Source organism: Eubalaena glacialis, chromosome 2 (assembly GCF_028564815.1).
Source record: "Eubalaena glacialis isolate mEubGla1 chromosome 2, mEubGla1.1.hap2.+ XY, whole genome shotgun sequence".
NCBI lineage: Eukaryota > Metazoa > Chordata > Mammalia > Artiodactyla > Balaenidae > Eubalaena > Eubalaena glacialis.
In genome coordinates, this window is record NC_083717.1 from 3025695 (window position 1) to 3041855 (window position 16161).

The following is a 16161-nucleotide window of genomic DNA, read 5'->3' on the forward strand; positions in this document are numbered from 1 at the left end:
TTGGTTTAAGTCGTTGTTGTTGTTTTTTTTTTTTCATGCAGCATTTCTATCTATTATTTCTACTTTGTCCATGGCTTGTTCCGTAATGCTATCTTAAATAACAGCTTTGGGCACGGAAACTCCTTGCATGCACAGAACTTGTGTATATGAGTGAGAGTGAATAACAATGAAGATAAGAATGGCTCAGTTCATTGAAACTTAGCATGTGCCATACACTGTTCCAAGTACTTTCCATGTATTACCTCACTTTGTCTTCACTTCAACCCTGTGAGGCGGGTACCATCATCCTCATTTGACAGATGAGGGCATGGAGTCACTGAGAGGGGTAAGCGGCTGGTCCAATATTACAGAGCAAACAAGTTGTAAGTACGAATCCAGGCACCCTGTTCCAGGGATCTCTGCCCTGAAACTATTACTCTGCACTCCACCAAGAAATATGCCATCAGTTATGGGTTGAACTGTGCCCCTGCGAAATGTTACATTTAAGTCCTAAGTCCGGGTACCTGTGAATGTAACCTTATTTGGAAATAGGGTCTTTGTAGACGTAACTCAGTTAAAATGAGGTTGTCCTGGATTAGGGTAGGCCCTAATACAATATGACTGCTGTCCTCATAAGAAGAAAATTTGGACACAGGGAAGAGAGCCAAGAGAAGATGGGGGCAGAGGCTGGAGTGATGCTGCCACAAACCAAGGAGCACGTGGGGCTACCAGAAGCTAGAAGAGGAAACACGGATCCTCCCCTGAGGCCTCTGGGGGAGCAGGAGCCTGCCAACACCTTGAGTTCAGATTTCTAGCCTCCAGAACAATGAGAGGACAAACTTCGGTTGTTTGACGCCACCCAGCTTATGGTACATTGTTACAATAGCCCTAGGAGAATAACACAGTCTTTCACTTATACTGAAATATGCTATCCTATCAACCTGTTATTTCCAATTTTAACACAAATGGCAGTATAAGCAACATTTAACTTTCCTCTTCATTCTATTTAAAGGAAATCAACAGCCAGGGGTGGGGCTGTGAGAACTGGAAAGCACAGGCTCCCGTCTCACTGAGGCAACTTCCCGTCAGCTCTCACGGACGACGGCCACCTGCACAGGTAGGACTAAAGCTGCCACATCTGACAGTTTTCAAGAGAACCCGGAAATCTGGATTCGTACATTAAATTAATTAACAGCAAATTCAATTAGGGACTAGTTGGAATAATACTAGTTAATAACAAATTCATGTTTAAAACGAACATTGTGCAAGCCAAACATGGTCCACAATTATGGACAGTCTCTGCTTTGTATGTTTACTTTGCTTCCTGTGTCTCCTTTCCCTTCCTGGAGGCATCCATCCCCCAGATGTAAGAAGCCGGCGCAGTGCTGGCACTAGAAGTCAGGTGGGAGTCAGCACCTCAGGACTAGGGACCCCTCCTGGGATGTATGGCCGATGCGGAAGAGCCCTACACACTTCTGGGTCCAAGACTGAACAGGTGCAGTCTTCCGGATCCATATCTGAATACTACTCCAATACTATTCTTCCATGGTCTCGGCTGGTCTTCCGGATCCATATCTGAATACTACTCCAATACTATTCTTCCATGGTCTCGGTTGGTCTTCCTAAGGCATGTGCCTTTTAGGAGAGACTTAGGGCTTTCATGGGGTAAAGGTTTGGGGTAAACCTAGGACATGACCTTGGTACTTCTCAGGCTCATGGCCACTTCATTCGTAACCTTGTCCTTGTAACTTAACGAGTTCCCTACATTTCTTATCTCTTCTCTGTATACGTGAAAGAAGTTTAAGTGGATGACAATAGCTCAGAGCTCTCTTTCAGTATTCACCATCCTGTAACCTATGAACGTTGCCCAGAAACCTGGAAACACTTTTGAATAGCAGTTTTGTGAAAGTACTTTTACAAAATGTGACTTTATTACTCAGGCTTATCAAAAACTTCAAAAATATAAAGAATTATCCTGAGAATGTTAACATTAACTTTAGTCCGGTAAGTCTATGACAATTGAGCAGCCTTAGAATTTTCTGAGTCCTCATTGGCTGCGAACATTTCAGTATCTCCCAGGGTTCAGACCTGTTGGATATGGTATAGAAACTAATGACTGCTTCTGGTAAGTGAAAGGAGGTACCTGGTATGTAGCCAGGACTCTCTCTGCTGCACTGAGATGTTTAATTCAGTGACGCAGTTTGGCAAACCATGGTGGTGGGGACTTACAAAACTGACAAATATTATTTGGAAAGTTTGTTGAGCAATGTTAAGAAGTGAAATACCACAAAATCTATCCAAATCATCTCATTTAATGCTTTGTGGGTTTTTTGCTTGTTTTTTGCTTAAATTAAAAATCTCTCAATCTTTCAAGGGTTTTTATACCTGTAAAATCATACTGAAATTCACTAGCTTATTCTTCTCACAACCAACCCAGATGGTCAGTAAAGCAGGTTTTATCCCCATAGGATAGATGAGGAAACTGAAGCTGAGAGCATTAAATATTTTAAATTAAAATTTCATTATTCTCCAAAGAAGATATACAGATTGCCAACAAACACATGAAAGAATGCTCAACATCATTAGTCATTAGAGAAATGCAAATCAAAACTATAATGAGATACCACCTCACACCGGTCAGAATGGTCATCATCAAAAAATCTACAAACAATGAATGCTGGAGAGGGTGTGGAGAAAAGGGAGCCCTCTTGCACTGTTGGTGGGAATGTAAATTGATACAGCCACTATGGAGAACAGTATGGAGGTTCCTTAAAAAACTAAAAATAGAACTACCATACGACCCAGCAATCCCACTACTGGGCATATACCCTGAGAAAACCATAATTCAAAAAGAGTCATGTACCACAATGTTCATTGCAGCTCTTTTACAAGAGCCAGGACATGGAAGCAACCTAAATGCCCATCGACAGACGAATGGATAAAGAAGATGTGGCACATATATACAATGGAATATTACTCAGCCATAAAAAGAAACGAAATTGAGTTATTTGTAGTGAGGTGGATGGACCTAGAGTCTGTCATACAGAGTGAGGTAAGTAAGAAAGAGAAAAACAAATACCGTATGCAAACACATATATATGGAATCTAAAAAAAAAAAAAAAAAAAAAAAGGTCATGAAGAACCTAGGGGCAAGACGGGAATAAAGATGCAGACCTACTAGAGAAGGGACTTGAGGATACGGGGAGGGGGAAGGGTAAGCTGGGACAAAGTGAGAGAGTGGCATGGACTTATATACACTACCAAACGTAAAATAGATAGCTAGTGGGAAGCAGCCACGTAGCACAGGGAGATCAGCTCGGTGCTTTGTGACCACCTAGAGGGGTGGGATAGGGAGGGTAGGAGGGAGGGAGACGCAAGAGGGAAGAGATGTGGGGACATATGTATATGTATAACTGATCCACTTTGTTACAAAGCAGAAACTAACACACCATTGTAAAGCAATTATACTCCAATAAAGATGTTAAAAAAAATTTCATTAAAATGGTCACGGTTATTAGTGAGGGAGGTAAAGCTTACACCCAACCCGCCCCACCACCAATTCCAAGTTCACTGATGTTTCCCAACAAATAAAAGTCACGCAGACCTGTAGGATCAGGCTGCTTAAACAGTTAGATAGTCAGACCTGGGATCAAAACCCAGTTCTATCGCTGACTCGACTTTTGACATCAGATACATTTTTTAAACCTCTCTAAATCCCAAGTTCCTCCATTGTAAAATGGAGTTAAGATCATAAAAGACATGTAAAGGACATGGCACAGAGTGGGTACTCAACAAATTTTAGTTCTCCCCGCTTCCCTTTCTCCTACAGGCTCCCTGAAATCTGAGCAGACCATCCATTGTCTGGTTAAACATTTGGATGGTTAGTGAAAGCCTAAGTTGTTATAAAAAAGTTAAGTCAAGAGATCTGGAGATATTGATAACACAAGAGTAAATTAATTGCCACAGGCAAAGAAGACCAGAGCAGAAACTGCTATCACAGTATGTACTGTTACAAAATAGCCAAGAGAGTGGTTCTTTTTAAAAAATCCATGATGTTGAATCCTTTTTTAAAGGGGACAGGTCACATCAAAACATCACACCTTGAATTTATTCTCTGCCGTCTAATAAACATGGCCCATTGTTGCCAAACATAAATCATTTAAAATATGTCAAAGAGACGGGAAACGTGTCCGACTAAGGCGTGGCTTGAGCCTTCTGAGCGTGGATACGCTGGCAGCCTTCACGTCCCACCTCGGCCAGGAGTGAGAGCCCCCAGGGTCAGCCAGTGTGTCAGTGGCAAAGGAGAAGTGAAATTCTGACTGCTCTAATCTCCTCTCTGCTGCCCCCAGGTGAGGATGGGGTGGGCTGTGGTGCACTGACACCAGCAGGGGGTGGGCCCGGAGGGGAGGGGAGGGGCGGGGAGGGGCTGCAGACGTGGCCAGGAGAGAAGCAGAAAGTCAGAGGAAGGACAGCTGCTGTTGGCAGGAAGCAGGCGTGGGTCTGCTACCAGAAAAGTGAAGCGCTTGTCAAACCTGTTGCTAAAAATATTAAAGCGCAGAGCATAATTTAGACTATTTCTTCAAATCTCAACTAGATGCTAGAGAATTATGCGCCAGTAAGTATCGTACATGTGACTCCAGCTGGTGGCACAATCCTGCCCAGTAAGAACTGAGGTGGTCTTACTGCACATGTGGGTGCTTAGTATACGCTTTACGAGTACGCTACAGGTCGCATTCCTCATACACACAACTTCACTTATGATTATGAGTTAGACGTGGACATGAGTAGACAATGGTCTCCTTCCATTAAATGCAAACTGGCGGAAATTACTGTTTAAGTTGCCAGGTTGTAAGAGAAAAGAGATCCAACTAACGGTGAAGTCGTATAATCGGTTTATAAAAGAAATCACGCCGAGGTCAAGGCTGACACCGCTGACTCCCATACATCCACGCACACGTACACATGTGACCTTCTCTGCTTTCCCACCACCACTGCTCAAACTCAAGCTGGTTCTTATTTCTCTGCCATTCACATGCAGTTGACCAATCCTTTATCTTGGCAAACGCCCATTGCTCATAAGTCACCCGTCTCAGAAGCCCCTGAGGGCTTCCCACTGCTTGAGGGACAGAGGCCTGACTCCTACGTTCGGCCCCTCCTTCTAATTCAGTGGTTCTCAACCACTGGGGGAGCTTTAAAAGATAAACAGGCTTATGTCTCATGCCCCAGAAATTCTATTTATTAGTTCTGGGGTAAGATCCAGGGACTCGTATTTTTAAAAAGATCTATGGATGGACTCTTATTCACTGCCAGGGTGGAACCGCTGGTGCCGTTTTCCCACCTATTATTTCACTGACATAAACTAAACCTTCTGTTCCAGCCAGTAATGCTGTTTCGTTTGCTTGTTTGTAACTCTAGTCCTCTGTTCATGCTGTTAATCCAACCTGGAATACCATTTCCTCTCCTAGCTCTTTATTTAGACCTTCATCATTGCTCTAAGACTAAATGAAATCCCATCACTATCTTTATAACCATGGTGAACCATGCCATTCTGATCATCCTAAGAACATTTGTTACCTTCCTGAAGTACTTTATGGCAATTAACAACATATTGTTTGCACTGTGAATGTTTCTTTCATACTCTACTCCCTGATTCAGGCTCCTGGAGGGGAAAGCACACTTTTCATATTATCTTTGGTTCCCGTTCCCCAGTCCCCAGCATCTAGGACAGTACTAAACATAAAATAGACACTCACTCTGTGCTCCAAGCTCATAAGATGACTGAACATATTAAATTCTCTAAATTTTATGGAGTGCTTTTCTTACAGCCTGACAACAGAAACCGTCAGCCTCCAGGGCTGTTTACATACACGGGTGCTTTTCATGGCAAAGCATCACTACGCCCACGTAGGAATGATAATCACTTGTCCACAAAACTGACGTCATGTCAAATATAGAGCTGATGCCTAGAAATGTGTTTTTCCTATAGAGAGAAGTATTCTCCATGTTTGTATATTTAATTCCCATAAGTCCATAGGACAACTGAAAGTGAGGAGTAGTAAAACAGCTCCTAATCTGTCAATACCTGACTTAACCCACCCATGTGATAGGACAGCTGAAGCCCTATTTACCATCCTAATCTAGTGTGGGGAGGATGAGAAGAGCAAGTGTCCCCTTGCCCTCAATTCAGAAGACATGAGAGCATCAGTGACCTATAGGTAAATGTCCCTTATGCAAATACTGAAAACCAAAAAGCTACTGGTACGAGGGTATCCAGTATGGGGGGGGGGCATGCCAGAGCCCCAGCTCAGACCCTCGTACTGCTCAGGCTGCCCAGAAAGTTACTGTTCTGCTTCTAGGGAATGAGACATGTGTTTCCATATCCAGAGCTAGAGGTTCTCTACAAAACAATGTGATACACGGAGGCTGCCCTGGTACTTCTGGGTTAACTAGTCTTGGGAGGGCTGGCTGAGAAACCTAACCACTATTTATAACATTGTTTTTGCGGAAAAATGCTTTCTGCATTCCAAACAACAGAATTAGACATGAACTTTGGGACCACAGTTTATTTCTGAGGCTGGGAACTGACTGTATCTTGTTAATTACACCACGGTCAGTGTTTTCCTAGGATAAGATGGCAGTGTGGAGGTCTGCCAGGAGGGCACAACGAGAGAGAACAGTTGCCATGAATACGGACCATATGTGTCTGTAAGGATGAAAGACGGAGGGAATGATGGGAGAAAAGTCCAGGCACATTCTCAATTTGTTATACAAATATTTACCAAGCACTACTAAAGGTTATTGCCGAATGCTGTGTAAGACAAAAATAAGTTAGACAAGAGGTTTGATTTTCTGGCCCTCACAACCTCGGGTGGGAGATAAGACAGACATTAACACACACACTAAAGCTGCAGGGTAAAACGTGCTGAAACAGTGGTAAAAACAAAATCCTGGGTGAAGCCAGCAGAGAGGGGAAGAGCTCGTGCTTCTAGCTGGAGTGATCAGGGAAAGCTTCGTGGAGGGCTCCACACCTGAGCTGAGCCTTGAGGGGCCAGCTTGCGCCAAGATTTCAACCGGCAGAGAAACCAGAAAGGGAGGAGCAAAGGACGTCACAGAGAAACACCAAGAAAACAGTCCAAGTCGAGACGCAGAGGCACGGACAAGAATGAGAAGTCAGAGAACAGGAGGGAGCTCAGCTGGCTAAGCCGGGGGTATTTTAGGAGCTTGGGAGAGGGCTTTGAATGCCAGGGGAAGGCATGGATTCTATCCAACAGTGAGTGGGGAGCCAGTAAAGGGTTTTAAAATTATTGGAGTGCTTCTACGTGCAGATCTGTCTGGCAACAAACACAGGACAGAAGACAGAATGAAGACAGAAGACCATTAGGAGATAATTATAATAGTTGGGATTGGTTAAGATGACTTTTCAAAGCTACATTTTTTTAATAAATAGTTAACCATTTAAGGTTCCAGTTACTAAATATCGCCCTTTAATGATCAAGAACATATTTTAAAAAGCCATACAAAGACTTAAGAAACTGAAAAACAAAACATTTGTTACAATGGAAAACCGTTTTAGAACCATTAAGTTTGGCACACAGCTGGGACTTGTTGCCTAGACTTGATACAAAAGAAAGGACGATTTTGAAGTGCTACTCTCAGTTTTAAAATAATACCTTGATTTTAAACATTATATTTTTAATAAGCACATGAAATTTAGTAAGTAATCATCTTTCCACTATTTTCCAAGACCAGTGATTCAATATTCAAGGGGACTCTAAGATATTCTGAGCAATTCGAGCGTTGAGAAAGCCTCAAAGGTGGTGAACTTAATTCTTTACATTTTAAATCAATATTAAGCTGATGCTGAGAGATGTGAGCAGACTTACATGAGGTGACTTGACTTAGCAAATGTCTTCTAAACTTCACATTTTCAGTGTTGGTTGAGACATGACATTCATCTTTATCTGAAAACAAATGTAATGGAAGTAATAAAATTGAAAGAATTGATAGGTAGCTTACAGAAGCCAATCAGATGATTAAACATCATAAAAGAGTTATATTTAGTTCTATAAAACGGACATTACTTACATTATGTATAATTTAAGAACCTAAGATAAAAATCTCAAGCTATGCTCAAAGACTTCTAAAATAGCAAGTGTAACATATTCCCTTCCTATATTTTTTATGTCAATCTCCTAAAACTTCTGGAAAATATATTATTAGATATTTAAGCCTGATTTACACTGAATCGTTTAAAATTTAGCTAACTATCAAGCCCTACTCAGTACTAGAGAGCAGGGAGAGATGAAGTTGAATAAGAGATAGTTCCCATCCTCAGGAAACCCACAAACCACCAGAGGCAGACAGACAAACTTGAAAAACTCCACATCAAGGCAAATACTATAAATGCTACAAGTGGTACAAAGTGCTTTGGATTTGGGGGAGGGTTACTTACTACAGGGAAAACGTGCAGAGGCTCTGTGTTATGGACTAAACTGTGTCTTCTAACCCCCCCAAATCATATGTTGAAGCCCTAATCCCCCAGTACATCAGGATGTGACTGTATTTGGAGATAAGGCCCTTTAAGATATGATTAAATTAAAATAAGGCCTTTAGGGTGGGACCTAATCCAATCTGACTGGTGTCCCTATAGGAAGAGGAAGTTAGGACGCAAAGAGACACACCAGGGGAAAGACCATGTGAGGACAAGGCAAGAAGGCGGACATCTGCAAGCTAAGGAGAGAATCCTCAGAGGAAATCAAGCCTGCGACACCTTGATCTCAGATGACTAGCTTCCAAGACTGAGCAAACAAATTTCTGTTGTTGAAGTCACCCAGTCTGTAGTATTTTGCTACATAGTCCCAGCAAAGTAACATGCTCTGTAAAGGTGACATTTAAATACAGTTTGAAAAGAGACAGGACTTTTAACAATCGGATAAAGGTAAGGTTTAGAAACAAATAACGTTCCAACAAGAAACAAAAATTATTTTGTTTTAGGCACAGAGGCCACAATACAGAGTATGAGCTCAGAAAAGTCAGTATACTTCTATAATAAAAGCATAGTGTGGGGGAGAGGAAGAGAAAAGGGGGGGGGGGTAGGGAGTGAGGGAGGAAAAGCAGGAGAGAGGGAGGGAGCAGGAGACCCACAGACCAACAGACAGACAAGGACTGGAAAAGGGGTTGAATACTACATTCAGTATATGCAGTTTTATTTTATACATAAAAAGAGCCACCAAGGGTTTTCGGTAGAAAACTCATTCGAATTTGTACTCTAGAAAGATGGCTCTGGTTTTAGAGTTACTATGAGAAGATTCGAAAGATGAGACCTGTTTTGTTACTGTAATAGTCAAGAGGAAACCAGGGCAACTGCAATGGAATTAAAAAGTCAAAAATACACTGAAGACGACGTGCTTGAAAATGAGAACGAGAATAACCACGCCATCAGTTATGCAAGACTGAGGGCTGGAACAGTTACGAGCATCCAGTCGGACAGTCACAAATGCAGTGTCCTCGGCCTCCACAGACCTTCCCTTTCCATCACAACCTTGCGTGTGTGCACTGATCATTACTTTAAGAAATCAACCAATCCAAAGACTCAGCTCACTTCTGACCTCTTACCCTAGAACTTGAAAGCCCAACCTATAATCAACCTATAAAAATCCTAAATTCATTTCCTAAAGCAGGCAGTCCTTCAGAATCATCTGTGTGGTCTCTCTTGTTACAGCAAGTCAATAAGACAGCTTGCTTATCTTCTAAAAGGTTTATTTATGTGAGAGGGGAGCTTTCCCCAAAGTTTGAGGTCCATCAGTGAAGTCAAGGAAGAAGAGCCAAAGGAGGGAGCACGCTGTCCTGTCTGCTCCGGGCAGAAGGAGGACCGAGAATAACCTAAGAGCCACTGGTGAGCTCAGAAGGAAATTTCAGGATGGCAGGAAGAGAGAACAAAAACTTCCAGTAATTGGGGGAATTAAAGAAAATGGAGAAATGGAATTAACTACTCCAAGAGGCCTGGCATAGTTTGAAAGGAAAGCTGAATCTTTAACAAGACTTGTTGTTGTTGTTTTCATTTTTAATGCCAGTAAAAGGAAGAGAGGTTAATAACGGAGCAAAGTCAAGAGAAGGTGGGAAAAGAAGTCTGGTGAGAGTTCGCCATGTTAAGAGGAGAAACTGTTCTTTCTTTATGGTTAGAAATGGAAGAAAGGATGGGTGATGGATATAGATAAAAATTATCGTGTATAAGGGCGTACAGTGGAGGGAGTTAAGATCAATGGCAAGGCCATCTACTGTGATAGAGAGAGGGGAGGGAAAGAGAGGTGGAGAGACAGTATATAACTGAAGAAATATCTGAATTTGAGGCTTTGAAGGGAAAAAACTAGCCAGAGAAGAGGAGAAAGGAAAACAGAGGGACTTTCAGTATTTGAGATCTTGAAATGATTCTGGTTGACAGAACTGATCAAGTTAAAGAATATAACTTGTTATAGTATATAGTTAAAAAATAGCATTGCCTACGAAAGCCAGGTTTAAATTTCTGCAGAGGAGAGGGAAGAATTCTGGGGGTAAGATCAAAATTATAAAAACTTATTCAAAATAGAGCAGGGAGTCCAGATGACATGAGGACCCAGAAGTAGGTCGGCAGTGGAACTGGGGGTTCCATCTGAACAGGGTAGGTCTGACTTCTTAGAGAAAGGGGATAGTAAGAGTAGGGCTCCACCCAGGTTGACAGGTGAAAAAACACCATTCTCTCTCTCTCTCTCTCTCTCTCTGCCTTATGTGTTTGGTGAGAGAGGGTGAAAGACTGACCACACATGTCACCAGTCTCTCACCCTCTCTTAGAACTTGCTTGCCCAAACCTGCATACATTCCCCTCTCATCCACACGGCAAACTCAAAAGGGCAAGTTAGGTCAGTCCAATGCGAAGGGGTAGGATGACTAGAGTCAGATCTAAGGATGCTCTTTTACCCAGTTTCCCCACAAATAAGGTTGACATTTTTATGCCAACCTGAGTTATGTCTGCTTCTCAAAGGTTAGGAAGCTGGCAGAAGGAAAATGTGATATAATTAATTGGACCCCTCAAACTCCAAAAAAAGGGATGAAAAGTAAATAAACAGAAATCAATCTGAAGGAAACTATGGAACGGGAGTTGAGTCTAAACCTTGTCAGCCACAGTGAAGTTTTACATCAGAGACCTAAAACTGAGACCTAGTTCAGGTGAAGAATATTACTAGAGATGGGAAGATTTCAAAGTATGGATTCAATGTCTTTTTTGTTTTTGGCTGCGTTGGGTCTTCGTTGCTGTGCGCGGGCTTTCTCTAGTTGTGGCGAGCGGGAGCTACTCTTCGTTGCGGTGCGCGGGCTTTCTCTAGTTGTGGCGAGCGGGGGCTACTCTTCGTTGCGGTGCGCGGGCTTCTCACTGCAGTGGCTTCTCTTGTTATTGGAGCACGGGCTCTAGGCGCGCGGGCTTCAGTAGTTGTGGCACGCGGGCTCTAGGGCGCGCGAGCTCAGTAGTTGTGGCTCGCGGGCTCTAGAGCGCAGGCTCCATAGCTGTGGCGCACAGGCTTAGTTGTTCCGCGGCATGTGGGATCTTCCCGGACCAGGGATAGAACCTGTGTCCCCTGCATTGGCAGGTGGATTCTTAACCACTGTGCCACCAGGGAAGTCCCAGATTCAATGCCTTTAAAAGGTATAATACTATTCACAATTTTTACTTTTTTGTGTGTCAGTTTGGTAAGGAATTTGTCCATTTCATACAAGTTGTCAAATGTACTGACATGAAGTTGTTCATAGTATTTTCTTATCCTTTAATATTTCTGGGATCTCTAGTAATGTTTCCTTTTTATACCATATTGTTAATTTGAGCTTTTTTTTAAGTAGGAGTTTATCAATTTTATTAATATTTTCAAAGAAACACCTTTGACTTTGCTAATTTTCTTTGTCTTTTTTTCTGTTAGTTATTTCCAGTTTATTTGAATTTAGCTTGCACTTCTTTTTCTAGCTTTTTGAGATGGAAGATTAGATGGCTGGCTTTTAATGTTACCTTTTAAACAAATGCATTTAAAGCTGTACAATTCTCCCTAGGCACTACTTTGTGTCTCACGTTTTGATACTGATTCTGTTCAATATATTTTCTGATTGTGGTTGTGAGTACTTCTTTGACCTACGGATTATTTAAAAGTGTGCTGCTTATTTTCCATGCAAATTGAGAAATTTTTTATCTTTCTGTTATATATTTCTAGTTTAATTCCACCATGGAACATATACTGTATGATATCAATCCTTTGAAATCTGTTGAGATTGGCTTTTTGGCTTACCACATGTTCTATTTTGGTAAAAGTTCCATGCATGCTTGAAAAGAATGTGCATTCTGCAATTGTTGGAAATAATGTTCTATAAATAGCAAATAATGTTCCATAAATAGGTCAAGTTAATCACATTGTTTTAATATTCTATCACCTTACTGATTGTTAAAAATCTGCTTGTTGGACATATATTAAGTTAACCTTAAATAACAAAATCATATCTGCATTCTAATATACATTAGGTGCAGACAAATACTGTTTGATTCCGCTTATACGAGGCACCTACAATAGCCAAATTCATAGAGTCAGAAAGTACATTGGTAGATGCCAGGAGCCCGGGGGTGGGGGGAAGGGAATAGGGAGTTGGTGTTTAATGGGGACAGAGTTTCAGTTTAGGAAGGTGAAAAATTCAGGAGATGGATGATGGTGAGAGCTGCACAACAATGTGAATGCACTTAGTGCCACTGAACTGTACAGTTAAATATGGTTTAAATAGTATGCTTTACATTATGTGACTTTTGCCACAATAAAAAAAAATTTTTGTTTTTAATCTGCTTGTTATATTAGTGGTTGAAAGAAGGTTGTTAAATTCTCCGACTATGACTTACCTACTTCTCCTTTTTGTTCTGTCAATTTTAGCTTTATATATTTTGAAGTTATGTTGTTAGGAACATATAAATTTAGAACTGTTCTGTCTTCCTACTGAATTGATCCTTTATCATTATAAAATGCCCCCCTTTATCTCTCATAATTCTTCTTGGCATAAAGTCTGCTTTGTCTGATATTAATATACAAGAGTTTTTTTAGTCAGTATTTGTATAGTGTACCTTTTCTTTTTTTCCCATACCCTTTTATGTGATATATAACTTATGCAAACTATATATTTTTTCTTTTTAAAAAATCTATTCCAAAAATATCTGTTTTTTAATTGGAGGAATAAGCCTATTTACATGTAATTTAATTATATTTAAGGATACCTTTCTGTTATAAATTTTCTATTCATTCCATCTGCTCTTTTTTCTTCACTTATTCCTCTTTTTTTGATTAATCAATTTTTTATTATTCCATTTTACCTTTGGTGAAGTTTTTGTTTAAACATTTTTGTAATATTTTTAGCAATTATCTTACAGATTATAAATACTTCCTTGATTTACAGCTGACTTTTACCACTTCCTGAGCAAGACAAAAATATCAGTTTAACCCCATTTACACCTACTGGCCCTTCCACTGTTTTCAAATATTTTATTTCTACGTATGTTTAAAGCCCCACAAAACATTATTATTGTTGCTTTCAATGGTCTGAATTCAATCTTTTATATTTACTCATATATTTATGCTTCCCTATGCTCTTCATTTTTCCCTGAGCTTTTATAGTTCACTTGGGATTACTTGTTTTCAGACTGAATAACTTTCTTTAGTATTATTGTACTGTGGGTCTACTTGTGAGAAAGTGTCACACCTTTTGCCTAAAAACATCTTTATTTTGCCTTCAATTAAAAAAAAATATTTTTGCTGGGTATAGAGTTTCAGGTTGGCCATATTTTTCCTTTCTGCACTTAAAATTTAAGGATGTCATTCCTTTATGATCTGATTTTAATAATGTCTGTAGGACAATCAGCCACCAATCTTACTGTTGCTCCACTGAAGGTAGTGTGGTTTATTTCCTTCAGTTGTTTTAAGATTCTTCTCTTTATAGCTGGTTTTCACAAGTCTCACTAAGTTGTACTTAGGTGTGGTTTTCTTCATATTAATCTTGCTTGGGGTTCACTAAGTTTCTTGTGCTTCTTGAACTTGTGGATTGCTATCTTTCATCAGTTTGGAAAACCTTTGGTCATTATCTTTTCAAATATTGCTTTTGCTCATTCTCTCCTCCTGGGACTCCAATCACATGTACGTTAGATGAAGTGACTCAATCCCCTATGTCTCTTAAGCTGTTTTGTTCTTTCCATTCCTTTTTCTTTCTGAGCTTGTACTTTTTTCCACTGAACTGTCCTTTAGTTCACTAGTTCTAGTTATTTTTGTTGTGCCTAGTTTGCTCTTAAACTCAAATCTTAATTTCAGATACCGTATTTCTCAGCTCTAGAATATCAATTTGATTATTTTTTGACAGATCCCAACTTTCTGTTGATACTGTTCATCCTTTCATCCACTTTGCTAGCCTCTTCCTTTATTTCCTTTAACACATTTACAACAACTATAAAATCTTTGTTAACTCCTAAGTCTATATCATTGGTGGATCTGCTTCTCTTGTACCTTCTTCTTTGAACTTTTTGTTTGTTTGTTTTTTTTTACTTTTCACATGTCACATAACTTTTTAGCTTATTATCAATACTGTCAATGTAACTGCCATAAAACTGTGGTTGATGTTAACTTCTCCCAGTGAGGGCCCATTCTTTCCTCTATTAGACAGGTAGGGTGAGAAGCTGCTCCCTTCAATCTAATCAGCTTACTTCTGGTGTAAAATATCTCAAAGGTGAAATCAGTTGTGTGTTTATTGCAGCTGCACCCTACTCCATCACATGGAGACTGTCTCCTAAGCACTGCAGGACTGCAGAAGACTTCACTGCATATTTCCAGCTCAACTTCCCAACCTCCCATCCCGCCCCCAAGGCTCAGCAAACAACCTATGGGGAAAACTAGCTGTGTGTCTGAGGCCTCCCTAGGTTCCAGTTCACCATGCCAGACTATGTGACCATCAAAATTCCCATGGTTCCTCTTTCCCCTCATAGAGTTTCACTTCCATAGCAAGCTTGATCCTTAGCCAGTGTCCATTCTGAGCAAACACACTCGGGAAGGATGACTGCTAGCAATCTCATCTCCTACATGCTCCTCCATTTCTGCTATTTCAGTTCATTCAGCACTCTTTGTTTTCATAGCTCTCTGAGGTCTTCAAAAATATGACTGTGCTTAAGAGTGACACAAACATTTTGAAACTTCTCCCACTGAGAAGTGGGTATATTTGTCTCTCCCCAACCTTGAATTTGGGTAACCTCTTTGACTTATTTGACCAATAAAATATGGTGGATATGACAAGACACCAGTTTCTGGGCCTAGAGCCTAAGAACTGACAACTTTAACCTCTTATATCTAGGAATATATATATGGAAGGCACTGAACTGACACTAAAGAGGGCCAACTAACCTGATCTGGTAAAAAAAACAATAATAAAACTGCTTTTGCTTTCATCAATTTTCTCTATTATTTGTCTGTTTTATAATATTTTATTTTATTGATTTCTACTTCTTGTTTTCTACCTTCCACTTACTTTGGGTTCATTTTGCTTTGATTTTTCCAGCTCCTTAAGGTGAAAGCTTAGATAATTGGTTTTAGACTTTTCTTCTTTTCTAATGTTTGTATTTTAAAGCTATACATTTTCCTCTGAGCACTGTTTTAGCTGCATAAATATTGATATAATGTGTTTTCATTTTTCATTCAGTTAAAAAATATTTTCTAATTTTTCTTGTGATTTCTTGGAACCATGGTTTATTTTAAAGTGTATTGTTTAATTTCCAAATATTTGGGGGAAGAATTCTAGATATTCTATTGTTATTTATTTTTAGTTCAATTTAGAAATAGTAAAAGAACATATCCTGTATAGTTTTAATCTTTTAAAATCTATTGGGACTTGTTATATGATCTACCTTGATGAAAATTCCATGTGTACTTGAAAAGAATGTGTGTTCCTCTATTATTGAGTGCAATATTCTATAAATGTCAATTAAGTCCACTGGTTAACAGTGTTGTTCCAGATTCTAGTTTTTATTAATAGTCTGCCTACTTATAAATCAAATGCTGAGAGAGAAGTGTTTGAGACTAACTACAACTGTAGTTTTGCCTATTTATCCTTTCTGTTCTGTCAATTTTTGCTTCAAGTATTTTGAAGCTCTGTTAT

General features: G+C 40.0%; 1 protein-coding gene across 15 annotated transcripts in view; it reads right to left on the reverse strand.

Moving 5' to 3' along the window:
- Nucleotides 1–16161, reverse strand: part of ZNF438 (zinc finger protein 438) — a 215847-nt gene that overhangs the window by 115174 nt on the left and 84512 nt on the right. For 13 of the 15 annotated variants that reach the window (XM_061177817.1, XM_061177762.1, XM_061177743.1 and 10 more), the window contains one exon: nt 7863–7940. The exons of the other annotated variants lie outside the window; for them this stretch is intronic. In XM_061177817.1, coding sequence (XP_061033800.1) covers nt 7863–7864 — 2 coding nt within the window. In that variant the 5' untranslated portion in view covers nt 7865–7940. The remainder of the gene's footprint in view (nt 1–7862; nt 7941–16161) is intronic. 15 annotated transcript variants of the gene reach the window in all.